Here is a 22,614-nt window from a genome sequence, read left to right as displayed (position 1 = left end):
TGTAATTAATTTAATTGTAATAACTTTAGTGAGCCGACCTCATGTATAGGTCTTAGGTTTTGTATAAATGATTGTAAGATCTTATTGAAGATCATCATGATGAGTGGATATTGAAGAGAAAAAATAAGCAAATCCTTGTGCGAATCACACAGACATTATTTGAAGGTTGAAGGAAGGTTATGAAGGTGTTTGACACTCATGATCAGAGCTTAAACCGGTACTGAATCCAGCATTGCAGGTTCTATTTTGAGCAGTACATGGTTATTGGATTTAACCATCCAATTGTAGTCAGTGTGACTCCTATTTTGTGATTGAGAAGTGAGCTCTAGGTGGTTGGCCTTTTTGCATGTGCAGACCCCATTTGTATACACTTACTATTTACAGTAGTATCATCTAATTGTGGGTAAGGTTTCCGACCATGGTTTTTCCCCTTACCGGGTTTCCACGTCCAAATCTTTGTGTCATATGTTGTGGATGTTGTTTCTATTTTTGTTTCATGCATTAAGTTAAACCGATACTATTATAACAGTTAATCTCTTTTATCGGCATTTAAGTTTGGTTTATTGGCACTAAGTTTAAGCTGGGATAATTTGCATTTGGATTATAAATTATTTACAACTGATTCACCCCCCCTCTCAGTTGTCCTTCCCAGTTCCTAACACGTTCATTCATTGAATCTCTCTTTCGGTTCTCTCAAGAAATATCTTGTATTCTCTTGGCTCTCACAACTTTCTCTTGCTCTCTCATTTGCTACAACAATCTCTAGCTTGCTACAGTAGTGTTTGCATCTCTCTTGGCTTTCTCATGTTGGCAATTGACACTCATTGGATTCATTTGGTTTTCATTGATGGCAACAAGATTAGATGGAAGTCATATACCGGCACTAGGATGCATATACCAACAGATGCCAGCTTTGGAGCATTCAGGGCTACACTGGCATCGACACCGGCACCGACACCGACATCAGCATCAATACTTCATTGGAAGCCGACATCAAGGAGAATTTACTTAATAAATCATTTTGTAATTATCATCAAGGACGACATTGAATATCTTTTGTAAATGTATTGTAAGCTGACATAAGGCATATTATTTGTAATAGGTATATAGGTCAGTCTGTTAGTTTATTTTTGTGAGTCATGAGATATAGAAAATATGTGGATATAGGAAAATATAGCAGAACTGTATAATGCGAAATATATGTATGAAGATCATTTTGTATGCGAATGTTATATCCTGCAATGATCTGTAGATAGCTTGGAAAGCATTCTTGGAGGAGAAGAGATACCGGTAGTAGTTCAGGGTTTATGAACTGGTACAGAGTAGAGACAAAACCAGAACTCTATTTGGCATAGTAGATGCATTCTTGAGTTCATTTTCAGTAATTTACTTTAGCAGAAAGCTTGTACTCAGTGAGACTCTTTAGTGATGAGCAGTATGCTCTAGGCAGTGTGCCTTCCTGCATGTGTAGGCCCCTATTATATGTAATATCCTTTCATATGGCTAGTGAATTGATATTGTGGGTCACAAATCTCACCGTGGTTTTTCCTCTTTGAGGTTTTCCACGTATAAATTCTGTGTGTTATGGTGTTCATTTATGTGGATGGTTTATTTGCTTCTTGTTATATGTTTATTTGTTTACCGGTTTATATGTGCATGGTATAAAAGGATAAAAATGTTCATACCGGCAAAACACTGATTCACCCCCCCCCCACCCTCTCAGTGTTCTTGGATCCCAACAAATGGTATCAAAGCTTGGTACCTCGGAAGAAGTTTAACAACTTGAGGAAGATCCTGAAACCAAAATCTTTGAACATGGCTATGGAGAAGTAACTTGAGATGGGTCTTGAGGATTATGATGCTGAAAGGATGAAGAACTTGAAATTGCAAGAAAAATTGAATTTTGCAAATGAATTCATTCTTATCCGGCAAGAAAGGTTATCATCTGCTCAAGCCAAGAGAAAATAACTTTTGCAAAAACTGGATGATGAGGAGAAGAATGCTCTTAAGGAACAATGTCAGAAACTAAGTCAAGCAAACATGCTCATGAAGAATGAAATGCAAGATCTGACTATGAGATTACCAAAAGATATTGAGGATAGAAAGAAGAAGGAAGATAATCTTGTCATATCTCTGAAGAACAAATTTGATGAATGTGGCAGATTGACTCATGAGAATAATTTGTTGAGAACTGATTTGGCACACTCCCGGAACAATGAACAAGAACTTGAAAGACAAATAACTACTCTGAGAGATGATCTGAATATTGCAAGTGAGTATGAAGAAAAGTTTAGGATCAGTGCTTCATAGTTGGATGACTTATTGAAAAGACAAAGACAGATTAATGATTCTAGAGGACTTGGATTTGTACAAGGTGAAAGCTCCGGTACTGCAAATGAAGAACAGACAACTGGTTTGCAAAACTCATCAGAATAGAGGAAATTGGTAAGGCAATCTAATGCTTATAAATTCAATGGTAGATGTTTTGTTTGCAATAAATTTGGGCATATGGCGAAACAATGTAGAAACAAGGCAAATAAAAACAACAATTATGTTCCTGGTCAATGCACAAATTGCAAGAAATATGGTCATAGATCAAAAGATTGCAGAATGAATGTAAATGTCATGCATGTGGAAAGTTTGGACATTTTGCTAATCATTGTAGGTCAAGAAATGATACGGGATATGTCAAAGCAATTCAGAAGAACAATGTTACATGTTATGCATGCAACAAAATGGGTCATATTGCTAAGTATTGCAGAAGCAAGACTCAACCGGTTAATAATGATAAAGATAATGAGAAAGGAAAGAGAAGGTAGATGAAATATAACAAGATCACACCAAGAGATGGGTTAGAAAATCCGAAGAACCAAGTGGAGATGGATCTACATTGGTAACTTCTCTGGTAGAATAGGGTATTCCTCCACCGACAGGAAATTCCACCAGTAACTGAGGCATAAGCCTTAGGGGTTGGCAAAGTCATTGCTAAATTTTCCATATTACCTCGGAAGAGATCTAAGGAGATCTAAAGAGTTGTGTTCATCATCGATGAAGGTTCACCCAACACATGAATATGAAATTGACATCCATAGGGTTGCTGGCAAAGCATTTATTACAAAGAAAAATTAGGGTTTTATTTGCTGATAAAAGGGGGTAAGTGAAATCATTTTCACTCATCGAGCATTCAAGAATTCAGAGCGAAGAAAAGGCGAGTTAAGAGCGAGCAAAAGCATTGTGAAAGGATTTCGAGCAGTTATCTGAAGCACTTGATCTTCCACCGACATTCACTTTCAAGTATTTTTTGAAATGGCATCCAGATCTTCAGCTCCTACATTCATTACAAATCCCACCATTGTCGAAGTCAAGGATAGGTTAAAGCCAGTAATGTATGTTGAATATGTGAGGGCATACATTCACTGCACCTTGGAGGATTTGGGCACAGAGGACATCAAAAGCATGTATCAATCCGTGATATTAGGAGACTTCAAAACCATCAAACCGGAATACAAAGCTATTGAGGATCTAGGGTTAACCGGTATTTTGTACATACCAGAATTCAAAGATGAGGTTATCAGATACGTTCTGAGCAGGGTTCACAATGAATTTATTTGGCTAGATAGGCCTTACATGATCATGAAGGAGGTTATTCAAGAAATCACCGGCTTACCCAAAGTCGGACAAGAATCGGGCAAGAAAATTTCCAACACAGAGGTCGAGAAACTCACCGGTGCAATGTCTGATAACAGATCAATGAGGATCAACACAATCACCAACACTAATGTGAAGTTTGCAAGCATGATAATAGGTTATAAGGTAACTCAATCCTACCAATTGAATTATGTTGCTAGTTCATGCATTCATGTTGCATATCAGATGCTAAGGAACAATGTGAAGTATGATTTATGTGAATGGATGAGGAGTGAATTGATGTTGAACCTTGGTAAGATCAAAGGAATCAAGAAAGGCACTTTTAGATATGGAAATTTGATTATTTGTTTAATGCTTTACTTCCTAAATGAGCTACCCAGTCTAGGGAAGAAGCATTGGGCTCATGACATACCAGTAGGTATGCAGATCAAGGGAGCAATCACCAATCTTGGTACCGACAGAGATGAGAAACTTTGGGGGTATTTCAAGACATTCCTAGAAAACATGAGGCAAAGGGAGAGAATATCAAAGAACATTGTGGAGAAGTATTCCATTGATATCTATTTCATGGTAAAAACTGATGAAACTCTTATGGAAGCAGTTGAACCTAGGAAAATATGGATTACTGAGCTTGGATGTGAGGTGGATGATAGCATTTTTTAACTCTATGCAAAAATGTTGTTAGATGCCCCATTAGATGATAAAACAGAGCATTTTGGTATAGTAGGAGAGAAGGCTCTTGAAGTGAAAACCGGTTTTAACAGGAAGAGAAGAGAAAAGAAAATAGAAAAGATGTCTGCATATGTACAAGATGTGATTTATAAGATAGACACTCAACTGGGTTCAGGATCCAAATAGACAGCTAAACCGACACAGATTGGTACTGCGGAAGTGAAGAAGTCACAAGTTCACATTTCCCCTATCACTTTTTATTCTGATTCTGAGGATAATGTTCCTCTAGCTTTCAAAAGGGTACAAAGGAAGAATGTGGTAAAACCACCGGTAGAGCAGAAGAAGGTAGAGCCTAGGAGGAGACTTGTTAGAAAGGCAACTAAGCCTACTACACCTCCACCATCGGCAAGGAAGCCTATGCAAAAGAGGAAACCAGTCACACTGGCAACCACAAGCAAAAAGAAGAAGGGTGATGTTACTGAAACCGGTAAGACCACAATGACCTATGCTGAGCTTATTGATGAAATTACAAAAGATGGAATATTGAAAAATGTATCAAAGTATTATGAAGATTTAGAAGAGAATGAGCAAAATGAATTAGAAGAGACTATTTTGTTATATATAGACATTTATAAGAAAGCCTTAGTTGAAATTTTGAAGGAGATGCCTTTATCCTTGTATAATAAACTTGAGGCTAGAATATTTGACGCTATCAAGAGAGATAGGGAGATCAAGGAAGTAGCACTTTTGGAATTATGTGGTGCTGTAAATAATGAAGAAATGAAAAGATGCATAGATACTGCAAATAGGACAGTTTTCAGTAGTAAACCCCGACAGATTAGCCTTATGATGGCGAGAGTGAATGAGGTGATAAATGAGATTAGTAAGGGATGGACCAAATTCTTCCAGAAAAACCCAGACTTTCTCACATCTCAAGAAGAATTTGAAAGGGCAACAACTTCCACCATTCCTGACAAATCAAAAGGGAAAGGTATTTTGGGCTGTTCAACTCCAATTTTGATACAACTGGCAGTAACTATAGATATTCAGACACAACTAAAAGTTAAGGAGAGTGTACAGTTTGTACCGACACAAACCATTTTTGAGCAAGGCAATGTACACGACATTATAAATACTGTGGACAATACTCCACCGACAGTAATTGACACTACACCAAGTGGCGAAGCCACCGTTGCAAAAGAGGTTGAGATGGACAAGGTAAAAGCAATTGAGTCCATACCAGCAGGTAAAATTGATTCCTCGACAAAGGTATTGGCAATTGACACTTATCAAGTTGAGAAGAAATCGGTCTCTAAGTTGAGTCCAACTGAATTGATGATGATGGATACTCAGAAATTACTAAAGGAAGGTATTACAGATAAATTAATAATTGATCAATCGACAACAGTGTTGCACAGATTAATATCTGACTGTCAAATTGAAGATGGAGCAAGCCCTTCTGGCAAGCTCAAGACTCTAACAGAGCATATATCTACAATTTTCAATCTCTGGGCTAGATTGTAGACCGACAGGCTTTGCATAAATTCACAGCAGCTAAAAGAATAGATTTTGATCAGATTATAGAAACAGAGAAGAAGAAAATTGAGGACAAACTTATTTCTATTGAGGTTTGTTTAAAACAATGTACAAACATATACAAAGTGTGTTGTAACATAGAAATTCTTATGGATAATGTAGATCTAGCAGATTAAAGGAGTTATATGATAAGATAACTAAAATTGCTAACTATTTTGATGGATTGACTGCACTGACCACATCTATTGATGGACAAATTTTATCCTTGGAGAACCAAATTTTTGCTTTTGAGAAGGAGAGAGATAAAATCATGCGAAGAGCAAGAAGTCTAAGAGGGCTGGTAAGTCCTGGATTAGATTAATTGGGTGTTCATAAGAGAGAGTGCATGGATATGATAGCTAAACCCACACCGACAAATATCCAAGAGAAGGAAACACATGACCACTTACTAAGTGGATTAGCATCCATTTCTGATACTTTCAAAACCGACTGGGATACATATCTTAAGTTATTGCAAAAGGCATACCCAAAAATCTTGAAGATGATTAAGCTCCAGTGAAACTAACAATATTCATTTATTCTTTTGTTATGGAATTCTTTCAATTCTTCCACCGGTCTTTGGCATTAATGTCAAAGGGGGAGTATGCATATATGTGAAAAATATTAGAGAATACCAGATAAAGCACATGGGAAGGATATCAGGATATCAGATGGAATGTATTGCTCAGGGGGAGCATACCGATAGGGAATCCATTTTTCACATGAGTGTTGCCATCAATGCCAAAGGGGGAGATTGTTGGCAATTGACACTCATTGGTTTCATTTTGTTGTCATTGATGGCAACAAGATCAAATGAAAGTCATATACCAGTAGATACCGGCTTTGGAGCATTCAGGGCTACACCGACACCGACATCAATACTTCATTGGAAGCTGACATCAAGGAGGATTTACTTAATAAATCATTTTGTAATTATTGTCAAGGCCGACATTGAATATCTTTTGTAAATGTATTGTAAGCCGACATAAAGCATATTATTTGTAATAGGTATATAGGTCAGTCTGCTAGGTTATTTTTGTGAGTCATGAGATATAGGAAAATATAGCAGAACTGTATAATGCGAAATATATGTATGAAGATCATTTTGTATGAGAATTTTATATCTTGCAATGATCTGTAGATAGCTTTGAAAGAATTCTTGGAGGAGAAGAGATACTAGTAGGAATTCAGAGTTTATGAATCGATACAGAGCAGAGACAGAACCAGAACTCTATTTGGCATAACATATGCATTCTTGAGTTCATTTTCAGTAATTTACTTTAGCAGAAAGCTTGTAGTCAGTGAGGCTCTTTAGTGATGAACAGTGTGCCTTCCTGCATGTGCAGGCCCCTATTATATGTAATATCCTTTCATATGGCCAATGAACTGATATTGTGGGTCACAAATCCCACTGTGGTTTTTCCTCTTTGAGGTTTTTCACGTAGAAATTTTGTGTGTTATGGTGTTCATTTATGTGGATGGTTTATTTTCTTCTTGTTATATGTGTATTTGTTTACCGGTTTATATGTGTATGGTATAAAAGGATAAAAATTGGTCATACCGACAGAACACTGATTCACCCCCCCCCCCGCCTCTCAGTGTTCTTGGATCCCAACATCTCAAACCTTGTTGGCAATATCTTTCTCACATCTTTAAGCATATTGAGATTTATCACATCTCCTATATATTTGATCATTTATCATTCTATTTATTTATATATTTTATCTATCTATCTATCTATCTGGTTGTCTGTGGAGGTGGAAACACAAAAGCGGGGGTTTGACTGAGGCAAACCCCTATACAACCTCAATATTTTTCCTCTTATGTATGTGTGTAGGTTTTGTGAAGGCATTCAACCACACAAAGGTTTGTTGTATTTATTTGTTATTCATTTCTTTTATTTAAATATTCATTATACTTTTGTGTATCTCTATTGTATAGCATTTGTTGGTATATTTTTTATTATAGGTTTTGCAAGTTAATCAAAACACAATATTGGGTTTTTGTGTTTATGAGTCTTTTCTACTTGTGATCTATACGAGACTACAATATGTTGCACAGACTTCAACACACCATGCTAGCGTCCTTGATTGAGATGCTCAAATTTGGACCAAAGACTCTTTGTCGTCTACTCTTTCCATTTTTGTAATTAGATATCTTCACTAGTTTCGCTAGTTGAAGATATCTAAATGTATGTTGTGAAATTGGCTCTCAAGGGAACATAGCTCTTTCCTTTGTAGGGTTACTTTTGCACCATTACAACCACAACACTTAAACCCACATATCAAAGAATCGTCCAAATTTAGCCGGATAAGTTTTGATAGACATAAACAACAACAACTAGTTCTACCATCTGAACAACAGAGGACTTGTAAACCTGATAGTGCAACATACACAAATCATAAACATGATATCTATAATTGCAATCCATAATCTTCAAAATTTGGAGAAATACAAAACATTCTTTCATTGGGATATTAAATACTCTATCCTACATATTTAAATACTATTTCTTGTATATTGAACCTTCCACTACACTAACCTTTTGAAAACACCTCAAACTTGCTCAACATTACTACCAGACCACACAACATTGAAACACTCACTTCCAAACTATCTACAACACACAATGACATCAATGACAACACATCTCAACATAACTCAAGTTTCCAACAATAGTCTTCTACCGAACAATACCTGCATGTTTACAAAACTCATCAAATTCCCTGGAACAATATTCACCCCCATTATTAGTCCTCAACACTTTTATCTTATGATCTTATTGTTTTTCCACTAAGGTCTTAAATATCTTAAACTTAGTGAAAACTTCAGATTTAGGAATATCTCAAGAAATCATCAATGAAGGAAACATTATAACAAGATTTATCTAAAGAAACAATATCTACTAGACAACACACATTTGAATGAATAATTTCTAATGATCTCTTTGCCTTATAGATTCCATTAGGAAATGATGATCTATTATGTTTTCCAAACACACCATGCTTATAGAAATCATTTTTGCCAAGAAAACAATTAGAAAGACTGTCAACCAAATTTTTATTTAGAATGGTCTTGAGACCTTTTTCACCAATGTCACCCAATCTTTGGTGTCACATCATACATGCATTTTCACTGCTAGATACATTGGTAGAGGCAATAAGCCTAAACAAAGTCCCTATCTAAGATCATTTAGATATCACTAAACTCCCTCTTACCAACTTGCAACTAGACTTGTCAAATATCACATGCACTCCAAAATCATTTAACTTGGATACAAAAAGAAAATTTCTCGCAAGTCCTGGAATATGGGAAGTATTATCAATAATTTTTACTCTTTCATTGTTGAAACATAATTTTACCTTTCCTTTACCAACAACCTTCTTTGTGTTGTTGTCACCAAGGAAAACATCTCCTCCATCATATTCTTTGTAAGAGGAAAACCACTCCTTGTGAGGATTCATGTGGTAGGAGGAACCTAAATCAATAAGCCAAGCATCATCACTAACAATGTTAGTATAAATAAAGAAAGCATCAACATCATCAAAGGAATTTTCCATGGAAGAATCGACATTCTTTTTCTTAACTCTACATTCCTTCTTCACATGCCCTCTTTTCCTACAATTCCAACACTTTACTCTTTCTAGGGGTCTTTGATGATCCTTTAGACTTCCTCTTTTTATTCCCTTTAGGCTCTTTTTCTTTGGACCTTCCTCACACATGCAAGACATCTTGGGAGCCAACATTGATAGACTTTCTTCTCACCACTTCAAAAAGAAGTATGGAAATCAAGTTATCTATCTTTGGCTTTGTACTACGACTACTAATAGCAACACCTAGATTGTCTCTGCAAGATTTAGGCAAAGAGAAAAGAAACAAGATACATTTATCTTCATCTTCTAATTTAACATCTATCGATGCAATCTAACTTATAATTCGATTAAAAGCATTCAAATGATCTGTAATAGATTCACCCTCTTTCATTTTCAAAGAATATAACCTTCTCTTGAGATATAACTTATTGGACAAACTTTTATTTTGATAAATGTCACCAATCCTCTTCCACAACTTGTATGTGGTGTCTTCTGCGAAGACATTCAAGAGGACAAAATCGGTACTTAAGACACAAACGAATGGTTCCTCGTGTCTTCTTGTCCAATTTTCCAAGCATCATCATCCACAATAGAATCCTCTAGTTTCTTTTCATGTGAAACTAGCAACCTCTGATTTCTTTCTTCCAAAAGATCTTCCATCTTCAATTTCCACATCTTGTAGCCAACACCATTGAATTTCTCAATTTTTGTGTGAGAAGTAGAAGCCATGGCTTTCAATCCTTTTCTCAAATCTACAAAACCATACAACAAAAACTTCCACTGAAACCAAAAACCTTGAACAATTCAAGAAAAAGGCAGCCCCCTCTCAACAAAATAGTTAGCTTTAATACCAAATGTTGAGAAACAAGGTGAAGAAAGATTGCAATATTAACTTTCTTATGTGATTACAAATTTGAAAAGATTACCAAATCTGAAACTAAATCTGAAATGAACTTGTGATTGCACCATTCAACATAAATATAAAATCAATCATACCAAAAGAGACACCAAATTTATGTGGAAACCCTTTCGAGAAAAAAATCTACCAAAGAATGCACCTTTCTTATGTGGACCCAAACCTATAGACCAAATCAAAACAATGAGGATTTTGACTTATTGGACTAGTGTACCCTTCTAAAAATACTCTTTTCTTATCTTAGGGGAGAGTGGAGACCTTAGCCTCTTGCCCCATCCACCAACCATGCCCCTATCGCCCACCCTCCCACCTCATAAACACACACACACAATCACCCATTAAAAACAAGCTCCCACCTTAGAATTCAAAAGCCCTCATAGCATTGTTTGAGAATGTTTTTGCACAATGTTTGTAGTTTATTGCCTACAAGAACTCATGTAAATAAAATTTGCTATGTAAAGTTAAGGATACTTTTAACTTCTTATATTACAAGTAACTAGAAAACATAACATGTCACTAAGTGAACACATATTTTAACCTCTTTTTAAAAAAAAATTATTGAACTAAAATATCTACTTTAGCTATTATCATGGAAAATATCAAATACACAAGTTAAATTGTGTGATTCTTATTCAAGCTACTTAAAACTTTAACTTCAATGATAACTAGATAAGGAGATAAAGTATCTCTATCTAAATAGGTGGGACAAGTATAGACTCTCTAATCTCACTACTTTTAATAAACTTGTGTCTTTTCTTTCACAATTTTTTTAATCCTATATCTAATTTAGTTTGTACAAAATCGTTTCTTTTTATAGCAAGCAACACAAAATGAGACAAAATATAAACATGTCTCTTTCTTTCATGATTGTTTTTCCTCTAATCATCTTACTTAAACAAACACTAAGTCGAAGTGCTACAATTAATATTGGTTTTTTTATATTATAGATAAATTTATTTATGGTGGTTGCAATTTGATTAAATTGAGGAGATTAGCTGCAATTTGAATATTAATCTTAGAATCAATGACAAGAAGTTAACATACACAATCATCTTACTCCTTATTTGGATAATCTTGCAATTAGTGCATCATATCACTCTAATTTTTAATATCATAGTAATATGTTATTACGTTTTTCTTATTATGAAATCATTTTTTCTTTCTCTATGCAAACCTATTTCTTTATTGATCCATAAACACTTACTTTCAAGCTAATTTTATTTTTATTACAATTGAATTCGCTTGATTTCAATAACATCCTACTTGAAACTAACATAACCAACTTTTTCTCAAATACAATTGTCAATTTCTACTTACGTACATAGAGAAAGCTAGCAATAATTTAATTACTAAAAACAATTCTAAAATCTCAGAACATCCAAATCCTCCTTGAATCATCTCAAAATAGGAACTCAGGCATAATTTATTCACCATCCAAGGAATTGATGAAGATGGTATCCCATTAGGCAACTCAGAGACTGGATGGATTTTACAAGGAAAAAAATGCACTATGTTCTTAAGGAATCAATGTAAACATTCTTGCTGTAAAAGTGAAGCAATATCATGATGAATGTTTTCCAACAACTCTAACATGTCAAGATTACGGGGAGATATAAAGTTAGTTTTTAGGTAGAATTTTCTGTGCCAGAAGGTGCAGCCTTTTTGTATTTGTAGCAGCTGGCTAAGGTTATGAACATACCCAGGTTGAGTAGACTCAAAGAGGCTAGAAGCCAATAAAAGTAATCTAAATGAGCTTTGTTCAAGTTATCTGCAAACCAGCATTGCTCCTGCTTTCTGCAAGTAACCTTCTCAATGACCAAAATTAGAAAACTACTCAAGAAACTACCAACTCCTAAAACACTCAAATAGACAGCAATACCCAAGCTTTTCATTGTGTCTGGCATCTGATCATAAAAGTATTCTTGCATTCCTACCATTGTAAACACATCAGCCATGCCAAAAAGTACATATTGTGGAAGTAGCCAAAAAACGCTTATTGGGATTGTTGCATAGGGCATGTCTATGAGTCCATTATCCTTTGCTGCCTTGAGCCTTTTAATTTCTATCCCTGCAGCGACAATCATTGAAAGTGCAGAGAAAAACATACCGGTGCCTATCCTTTGGAGCAATGTTATACCTTTCTCGTTCCCTGATAATCTTTTTGCAATTGGCACAAAGACGCGGTCATAGACAGGGACCAATAGCATAATAGGTATGCCAATAAAAAACTGCATACTTGCAGAAGGGATCACAAAATGCCGACCAATTTTTCTATCCATTGTGCTGCCTTGTTTTGTGAAGAATGTGGAGGACTGTGCAAAGACAACGCCATACATCAAACATGCCATCCAGATGGGTAGCATGCCCAGAAGAAGTTTTACTTCTTCAACCTGCTGGACTATGCAAAGTCTCCAATTGCGTGTTGTCTTGCACTCAAAGTCTAATTCATCTTCAATTGTGGCTTTATCAAGAAACCTGAAAAAAAAAGAGTAGGACATTCATCGAAAAAAATCTCCGAAATATGTAGGGCTAAAACGAACACAAATGAGAACTCCAAGAATTTGAACTAGAAATATTCCCAAATACTATTACTGTCCACAATGAATTCCTTCAGCTTAGATGAGAGGTCGAGAAATTGCATCCAACATCCCTTTTGTTTGGCATGCCATTCATTTAGCATAGACTAGAAGTGGAGTGGAAACTTTGTGGACATGTTGAAATTCCATCAGCCTCGTCAGTAAACCATGGCCCATTTGGTCCATTCCCAGGTTTGAAAACACAGAAACAAACTCTGTTGCAATTATTTGAGCCTGGACACTAAAGTAGCATTCTGCTTGAATATGATAGAACTAGATTTAAAGCAAATAGTACTATGGAGTTCTTACCTGAACTCGTTTGTTTGCAAGAGTTGTCTTCTTGACTCTTTCCTCAGAACCTCTACTTCTTGAATAGAAGCTAATTGATTTTGTTCTCGGAAAGGAATAGGGGCATTACGCTTGAAGAATGCTGCAACAAACACATGGATGACTCGAGTGAGAGAGCTTCCACTAGGCAGTTTGTTTCGGTAAAACCGAGTCCCACATAAGAACACAAGAAGTGCCATTGCCATGGTAACGGCAGGCATGCCAAATCCCACACTCCATCCGACATTATCTTGGATGTACGTGAGCACAGTGACCCCTGCAAGGGTTCCCAAGCAAATACCAAAATACCACCAGTTAAAGAAAGAACTTTTGTACTTCTTCTCTTTTGGGTTCTCATTATCAAATTGGTCCGCACCAAAGGCCTGTAGGCATGGCTTGTGACCCCCTTGTCCCAAAGCAACCAAGTAAAGTGAGAAGTAAAAGAACCCAATCTTGAAATGTGATGCTCTGGAGCAAGACTCAGAATTATAATTGCATGATGAGGGTTGGAGACTCCTGAGAGAGGCTGATAGAGATACCAAGATTAGCCCCTGTCACATTCCATTGTATGATGTGTTACTTATATAATATGGTTAAAATACAGGAAAATGGAAATTTATTCAGCTATTTCGAAAGCAAATGGACCTCTAATTCAATTTCAACTTTGCATTTTCCAACATGTGCACAAACTCAGACTATGATTTTCACTCTCCGAATTTTTATACATGTATCCTCAGGCAAAAGACCAAACTGAGGTCTTCAGCAAGGTACCCACTTTCCTTGTTATCTAGTCACATGCAGATATGGATGCTGAACCAAAAGACCGATCTGAGTATTTGAGCTTGGTATCATTTTCACTTGTTATTGATTCATACATATACCCAGTTATGGGTTCTTAATCAAAAGGCCTGACTGAGATCTTCTACAAGGTACCCACTTTTATTGTTTTACACATGCATCAGATATCGTTCCTTTATCAAAAGACCAATATGGGTTCTTTGTCATCAGAATAAACAAGGCTCTTCGGCAACATGTATTGTTATTTGTTAATATAGCTGCCAACAGACTACTAGGGTTTGTTATTCATCTTGTATTGCATAAATCCAGAGCATGGTTCAGTGCTCTGTTACTGTATGTTTAGGTGATGTTGTCTTCTGATGTTCCTTTATGCAATCTTGTCTCTCTTCAAGATGAGTGTCTTAATAAACACATGTTATGGTAGAATCTGTGTGGGTTTGTTGTGTCCTAATGAGCTGTGGCGTTACTATCCTCCTCACCTGAAGTACATAAAATAGCTCTACTTTTTGCCTTTCATAATGTTCCACAAAGCAATGCGAATTGCTTGTTTGCAGATGATACCTTGTCATTTGGTCAGGCCTCTTTGGGTGAGGCAAAAGTGATAAAGGGATATTACAGAATTATGCATCCTTTTCTGGTCAAAGAGTCAATGTTGATAAGTCAAAGATTTTTTTCCTTCATGCTTCACAATTGGTTCAGGATAGATTGAAGATTTTTTGGGGATTTGCATCTGGAAATCTTCCTTGTTCTTATCTTGGTATACCTTTCTTCATTAAGAAGGATAGAGTTGAGTTTTGGGATAAGATCATTTCAGTTATCTCTAGAAGGATCCTATCCTAGAATCATAGATGGTTATCTTTGGCTAGTAAGATTGTTCTTATTAAGTCTGTCCTAAATGCTGTTCCTATTTATCTCATGTCTGTTTTGCAGTCTCCGAAAGCGGTTCTTGTTAGTTTGCAAGATACTCTTAGGTCCTTCCTTTGGAGTAATAATAAAGAACGTAAGAAGAAACTCCCTCTGGTAGCATGGGATAAAGTTTGTTTGCCTAAAAACCTTGGGGGCACAGGCATTAGGAGTCTGGAAAGTCAGAATTTAGCCTTAGGTGCTAAGTTGGTTTGGAAATTGTATGAGAGACCATTCTCCTTTTGGTCACAAATTATGTTTGCTAAATATTTAAATAACGGACAAGAGAGTATGTTTTTCAAGTTTCTAATTTACCGTCTGGTTCAGCTATTTGGAATTTTTTATGTAAGTGTAGATCAGTGATTTTGCCTCATCTCTCATGGATTGTTCATAATGGTAGAAAGGTCAGGTTTTGGGAGGAAGTTTGGAATGGACATCCCCTTTGGTGAACTCGAGGGATTGGTCTCCTTTAATTTCCACTCTTTCTTCCCTTTGGGGTGTCTTTGTGGCTGATTATTTTGAAATTGAGTATAGTGGGAATCTTAAGGTGGCAAAATGGAAATCAATTGAGTTTTTAGATATTGATCAAAATGTGAAATTGGAATACGAAAAGATGTTGGGGGAGAGAGTAATAATTCTTTCTGATGCCGACGATGAGCTTATCTGGACAAGGAATATCTCTGGTAAGTACACAGTTAAGGATGGCTATAACTCTGTTTTGGTTGCTAAAGATTTATCTACTTGGCCATACAAGTTGTTTTGGCATATGGCTTGCCTCCCAAAGGTTGGTGCTTTTGTTTGGTTAGCAGTGCAGGACAGGGTTCTTACAGGAATGAGGTTGGACGAGTTGGGTATTACGGCAGTATTTTCTTGTGTCTTTTGTAATAAAAATTTAGAATACTCTGAACACTTGTTTCTTCACTGTGATTTTGCCTATGCTTGCTGGCAGTGGTTGTTTGAAAAGCTTAATCTATCCTTTGTTATTGGTAAGGATCTCCTTTCCCACTTTAGAGCCTGGCCTCTCCTATTTGCTTCATCTTTCTATGCATGTCTTTGGATTATTTCTCCATCTATTGTGATTTGAAATATTTGGTTAGAGAGTAATAATAGGATTTTTAAACAAACAAGTTCTTCCTTGGCTGAGGTTTTATTAAGGATTGAATCTTCCATCTCTGAAGTTGCTTTGTCTTTTATCTATAAGAATTTGGAAACCCTTACCTCTTTTTCTCATTGGGATGGTAGGCTAACTAGAGTTTGGAGAATGTTATTAGTCTTACCTTCTCATGGATCTATTTTAAATAAGACTAATGCTATAAGTAAGAGAAATTTTGCTTGCTGGAAACCTCCTCCGCAAGGGCACTTTAAATTGAATTTTGATGGTGCTTCTCGTGGGAACCCTGGCCTAGTAGGGGTAGATATGGTAATTTATGATCATAAGGTAAGATTTGTTCAGGCTTGTTGTCATGCGATTGGTTTCAAGTCTAACAATTGTGCAGAATTCTTTGCTTTGTCCTTTGGTTTGGATATGGTTATATCTTTGGGAATTAAGGACTTGATAATTGAGGGTGATTCTATGGTTATTATTCAAAGTGTCATGAAAAAGAAGTCGAATTGTTGGCAATTACAATATATACTTGATCGTATTTTGCAAAAATTAGATTTTTTTGATTCCTTTTTTATTTCCCACTGTTATAGGGAAGTGAATAAGATTGCAGATTTCTTGGCTAACTTAGCCATTGACAGTGAAGCTAATATGCAGGAGGTAAGTGTGGATGAGATCCCTTCCTCAGTTTTGGAATATTTGAAGTAAAGAAGGGCATAGTTGTAGTCTTCATCAACCTCCTTATTTGTTGTGGCTTTTCTTTGGTGTAGGTTCTGCTATGCTTGATCACAATGTTTATCTTGACAGGGTTTCTGATTATGGTTTTATTTCTGCTATGTGGTATCATTCTAACCAGTGGTTTGGAGAATTGTGTTTCATAGACAGGGGTGGTTCAGACTGGTGTTTTTTGGCAGCAATGGATATGCATCCTTCGGTGATCATACTTTAATCTTCCTTCTATATGCTTCTGTTGGCGGCTTCCTTTATATATAATGCGGCTTATGTAATTGGGATGGGTTTTTTGATGTACTACGCCAATGGGCATTTGGTATTGGGTAGAATAGGCTTGTGTTACTTAAGCAATACTGAAGGGTTTTCTTACTGGTTCTTTCCCTTCAGTGCTTTTTAAACCAGACTCTGTAAAAAAACTTTGAAAATTTAATATAGTTCAGTGGTTCTATCCACTTTTATCAAAAAATAAATAAAATTACAAAATTACATGAGATACAGTGCCATTATACTGGTTGAGGAATTCGTTCCAAATTACTATACTCATCGATAATAATGACAAAATAAAAGGATTTTGTTTAGGAAAAGTATACTGACAAGCAAATAGACGAGTGAAGCAACAAGGATTGTCCAGTACCGACCCAAATATGAATCTGCAACAAAAGCTCCCAAAAAAGGCAAAATGCATTGCACCCCTGACCATATGTTCACATTGCTTGCAGCACTGGCAGTGCTTTCATTCAAAACACTTGTGAGATAAGTTATCAAATTTGAAGATATGCCAGAATTAGCAAACCTCTCTGCAATCTCCACCCCTGTAAGTAACAAAAAAATGTGGTGATTGAAATCAAGATTAACAACTGTGAATAGATAGATTCGTCAAAAGAAAAGAAGAAAAGGACAATCTACATTCTGAGTATAAAAGAACATGTAGCTCAGTGTTATAGATATAAAAGGACACCAAATAAGAGGTAATTAGGATGGGTTCTAACTGATTAGTTGGAAATTATCAGCTCAATAATTGATTTCATTCAACATCCTCAGAAAGAATAACCATAGAATAATATCTTTATCAATACACATTCAGAAAGAAAACAACTGTGTTCTATCACCTCTCATATGCTGACTTTTGAATCCTAGCATCTAGTCCCCTCTTTAGACGAATCAAAGTGAATATCAGAGTTATTTTTCTCTCAAAATACCAAAAAAACCTAAAATGTGAGAGAAGAGAGGACTCATATTGGTGTAAATCAACTACTGGAATCCAAATCATCACTGTACTCAATCTGATTTCAAACACTGATGTTATCAACTTTCTGTCACAAATTTTCCAGATTTGTATTAATTTTGTAAAACCTCAAAAACACCCATAAAAGAGAGTATATTGATACATACCAATTATAAAAAGGGATGCCTTCAATGTTCCAGTGCGAGCTCTGATAACAGAATGGCCATGGAGATCCACCGACCCATCTTTAACAAATTCGTCCGATGAGTGAAGTTCTTCCATGGCCTTTGATCAGTCAATAAATAAAAATGGCATGTTTTTCTTCTAGTTGCAATTAAGAATTGGATGTTTTTTTAGGAGGGAAGGGCCTGGGTATAATATTCCTTTAAGAAGTGTGGATTGTTGGGCCGAGTTCAATAAAAAACTGTCTTTTTTATTATATTATATTAAAAGCACATCACCATTTCAATTATTGTTCTTGTTTTAATTTAAAATAGAAAAATAAATTTAAAAACTGATAAGGGCATGTTCCAATGTGGCTGTTTTAAAAAATGATAAGGGCATGTTCCCATGCTGCTGCTTAGGTTATAGCAGCCACTACTCAGTATTTTTAGGAATTATTTGTGGAGCCTCTGACCCCATGAATATTTATCTTTGCTGTTTATTTTTAAACAAAACATTTTAATTTCTTATGCACTTAAATTTACGCAGCCACATGGGAACATAAGGTAAGAGGTTGACTAGTTTTTGGAGATGGAAGGCAAGATGGTCTCCTATGTATGTTGTACTAAATATGGTTGGATAGAGGTCACCCCTATAAAAAAGGGGTCTATGGGCTGAGATGGTTAGTGTAAATATTTTTATATAGTTTTAAATGGTTATATATATATAGTTTAAATTAGTATTTATAATATAAATAAAATATTGTTTTATGTTTGTAGGTTGATCTTACGGTGTGATGGTGAAAAGGTGACATTGTTAATGGTGTAACGAAGGTCCAAATCCCACGGAGGATGGAGAGAGGAGTATATGGTCTAAGTTAAAATGTGTACTTGAATTAAATTTATAAATTTACAATTTTTTATATATTTAGAGAATGTGTGTATAATCAATTTGTTTTATATAGATAAGCGATTATTTTTGTGTTAATTTTTACTTGTATTTTCATGTGTATCTATACTAGCCTTTATAAGTAAACTTGGTACAAGTTTTTTATGAATTATTACTATGTTTTGGTATTTATAGAAGGCATTAAGTACACCATTAATAGAAATCTACACAAGGAGGGTTATAAGAAATATCTAGTGCATTTCAATCTATTGAAGGAAAGAATGAATCAAAATCATATAGGCCATTTGTACATATGTGCATGATGTCTACAATTATTACTCAAAACCACAAAATTAACATGTCCAAGGGGTTAACCTAAGAGAACTTGACCATTATGATCTTGAAATATCCTCAAAGGTATTTGTACACACCACCTTGACAATTTTAAAAATAAGAAAGGAAAAAGTGAATAAATCTCTACACGCACATTTTGTTAGTACAATCTTGTATGACAAGGATCATTCTTGCACATCAAATCAAGGTAGTGACACTTAAGATTGCACTTAGTAGACTTGGATATGAACCACACTAAATTATAAGACTACACTTTGCCAACAATATCTTCTATACTAGGAGCATCAATTTATGTACCATGGCAAATATATTTTTTATGACATAAACATAGATTCTTCACCTTGTTCCCAAAGCTAATTGCATTTATTTATTATTATTTTAATTATAATCCATTGCATATTTATTGAATTGGCAATAATTTAATCTAGGTTAATTGTGTTAATTTCTTTATATTTATTTTTAGCCTAGAATATTAATGTAAAGCATTTAAAGTGAATTTAGTTTTTTATATTTTTGTGAACCCTAACCTATTCTTAGAAGCAACCTAGGGTTTAACCTTACGCTTTACTTTTATTTGTTGTTTAATGTTTTCAAATTTGTTAAAATTATGTGATATTTAATTGCAATTCTATATACACATGACAAGTGGACCCAAAGGGCCCTCCACCTTATTTTCCTCACTAATTAGAGCCAAAGTCTCAAATATGCAATTAAAGGCCACAAATACACAACTAAATGCTACATATGAGGGGATCTCATGTGAGAGTTCAAGGGAACGCCCTAAAAATATTTAAAAATATATATTTGCAAGTACTTTTCATGTTATTTTTTTGGACCATGGTTATGGTGTCCTCGTTATTGTAAAACTACCAATTTTTATGTGCCTAGTAATATTTGCACATACATGAGGGGTTGTTGTAGTAAGTTAATAAGAGATCTCACTAGTACACCAAGGTTTCCAAAAATACTATCAAATTGAAGGGAGAAAGTATATTGCATATGTACTTTTGTGTTGAATATCAATACATACTTGTGCCACTCTTTGATGATAAAGTTTTCCTCACAAGGTTTTTCTCCTTGTACACCATGTGTCATGTGTTTATTTAAATTGTGACTTGTTGATTTCTATTTGCCTCCATGCAATCTCTTAATGGACAAAAAAAATGTTACATTAATAAAAAACAGATTTGCATACTCTTTAAGGGTTAACATTTGTAGCAGTTTACCTTATTTTGTCATCAAAATCTAATTTGTTTTCTACTTGTTTATTCTCTATTTTAAATTTGATTAAGGTTTATTTCCTTTTTCTTCTTCATGCTTTAGGTTGTTGAATTTTACTTTATGAATTAGGATGCATTTGTATCATGTTGCTTATATGCACCTTACCCATCTTTATTTAACGTCTACAATTTCATTTTCAAGTATGATTTAATCCTAATTCATCATTCATTTTAGATTTCCTAATGTTTGGATATAAAAACCTCTTTCTATACACTTGTTATATATTGATTAGGTTTTGGACATACATAGTGACATTCATTTTTTCTCAAAAACCTACCTTGGGACAATACATTATTATGGCTATCCTTTGGATCATTTTCCTTGGTTGTTATACATGCATACATTTTTTACTTTGACCTATTCCTATCCTTTGTGACACATAATCCTCTCAACGAAAATATATATTGTTATGATATTTATGCTTTGAATGAGGATGTATTTTTATGGAGGTGTTATTTTATCATGTATTAGTTTTTCCCTCCATTTATTTTGATGATGTTCATCCTTTCCTTATAGACATGATTCACTTGTCTATAAATCTCATAATAGCATTATTTCTACTATGGCATGTGATAATGATGGTCACATACACAATGGGGATTTATCATGCACATCAATAATATATTTGGCATAATAGCCAAACTTTCTCTATTTGTACATGAAATTATTATACCTCTTGATGATAACTTCTCTTACATGTCATAGTATCCCAATATCCACAAACTCATGTGATTTTAATGAATTTCCTTCTTTTATACATGATAATGATCAATATTTATGGTGATCATTTTCTTACATCGCATGTTGAGCTTATGGATAATCATGATAGTTTATTGCATAGTCACACCTTACATGTGATGATTGATGGTATGATGAAAGAATAAGTATCCAGTCGACTATTGAGATGGGGGGGGGGAATCAGTAGATAGAAAAGCTGATACAAACTTCACCAATCTCAAAAATCAATCTCTCAAATTAAACTTAGAACTAATAATATAATACCTCTGTCAAGATAAAAACTCATAAGATAAACCGGCTGACTATTACAACAAATTAACAGTAAACAACTTCTTCATTTCTCAATGCTTCCGGTTATCATGATTTATCGTAGTTAAGTAGTTAAGTAAATCAACTATGAAAACATAACCACAAAAAAATTCACCACTTGACACAAATATTTTTGATGTGGAAACCCAAATAGGTAAAAACCACGGTGAGATGAGACTCACAAGATAACTATCTGAACTCTTCCGAAGTTCACCCTATTAAGAGCCTAGCCTGTTAAAGCTTTACAAAAAGTCTTGTTAAGAACTGATCATATTAGGAATCACTTGGTTAAGGGATTGACTACAAATGCCTTATTAGAAGCAATACCCTGTAAGGAGTAACCTCGGTAGAGGATTTGAAAATCCAAGCTAATGGATCACCTTGTTAGAGGATTTGAATAACACCAAGCTTGTTAGAGCTTACCCAATTAGGGGATTTTAATTATGTTGTAATTGTTAGAAAACAATAGGAGTTTATTGATCTGTCTGAATAGCACTACACTTGCTTGATCAAATCCATTTCATGCTCCTATCTGCCTTTACTCAAACTACAGATACATCATCTGGTTCGGCAACCACACACTTAACTGATCTGTGCTCACTCTTTGCCAACTCATTAAACTAAACAACTTCATCGACCTTATAAACAAATCAATCAGGTAAAACCTAATTCTTATAGAGATTACAAACAAATCGGTTCAAGTATGACCGTTGGATTACATAGAAATCTTTGCACATCAATCAAGAAAACCTTGATCGCTCCTTAATCATCGCTTCATCGAACTTAGTAACTCATCACGCGCTTTGCATTAGATG

At 35.1% G+C, this 22,614-nt stretch overlaps 1 protein-coding gene across 1 annotated transcript; it reads right to left on the bottom strand.

Annotated features, from left to right (window-relative positions):
- Positions 1 to 11,968: 11,968 nt before the first annotated feature.
- Positions 11,969 to 18,438, bottom strand: LOC131038462 (protein NRT1/ PTR FAMILY 5.10). Its single transcript, XM_057970904.2, has 4 exons — positions 18,235 to 18,438; positions 17,437 to 17,654; positions 13,290 to 13,858; positions 11,969 to 12,879 (listed from the first exon to the last, which is right to left on the bottom strand). Exons 1-4 carry the CDS (start codon positions 18,347 to 18,349, stop codon positions 12,030 to 12,032), a joined length of 1,752 nt encoding a protein of 583 aa, XP_057826887.2. The 5' UTR covers positions 18,350 to 18,438; the 3' UTR covers positions 11,969 to 12,029.
- Between the last annotated feature and the right edge of the window lie 4,176 nt (positions 18,439 to 22,614).

This window comes from Cryptomeria japonica, chromosome 8 (genome assembly GCF_030272615.1).
Source record: "Cryptomeria japonica chromosome 8, Sugi_1.0, whole genome shotgun sequence".
Lineage (NCBI taxonomy): Eukaryota > Viridiplantae > Streptophyta > Pinopsida > Cupressales > Cupressaceae > Cryptomeria > Cryptomeria japonica.
The sequence above is the reverse complement of the archived record's forward strand: the minus strand, read 5'-3'. Positions and strand labels throughout refer to the sequence as shown.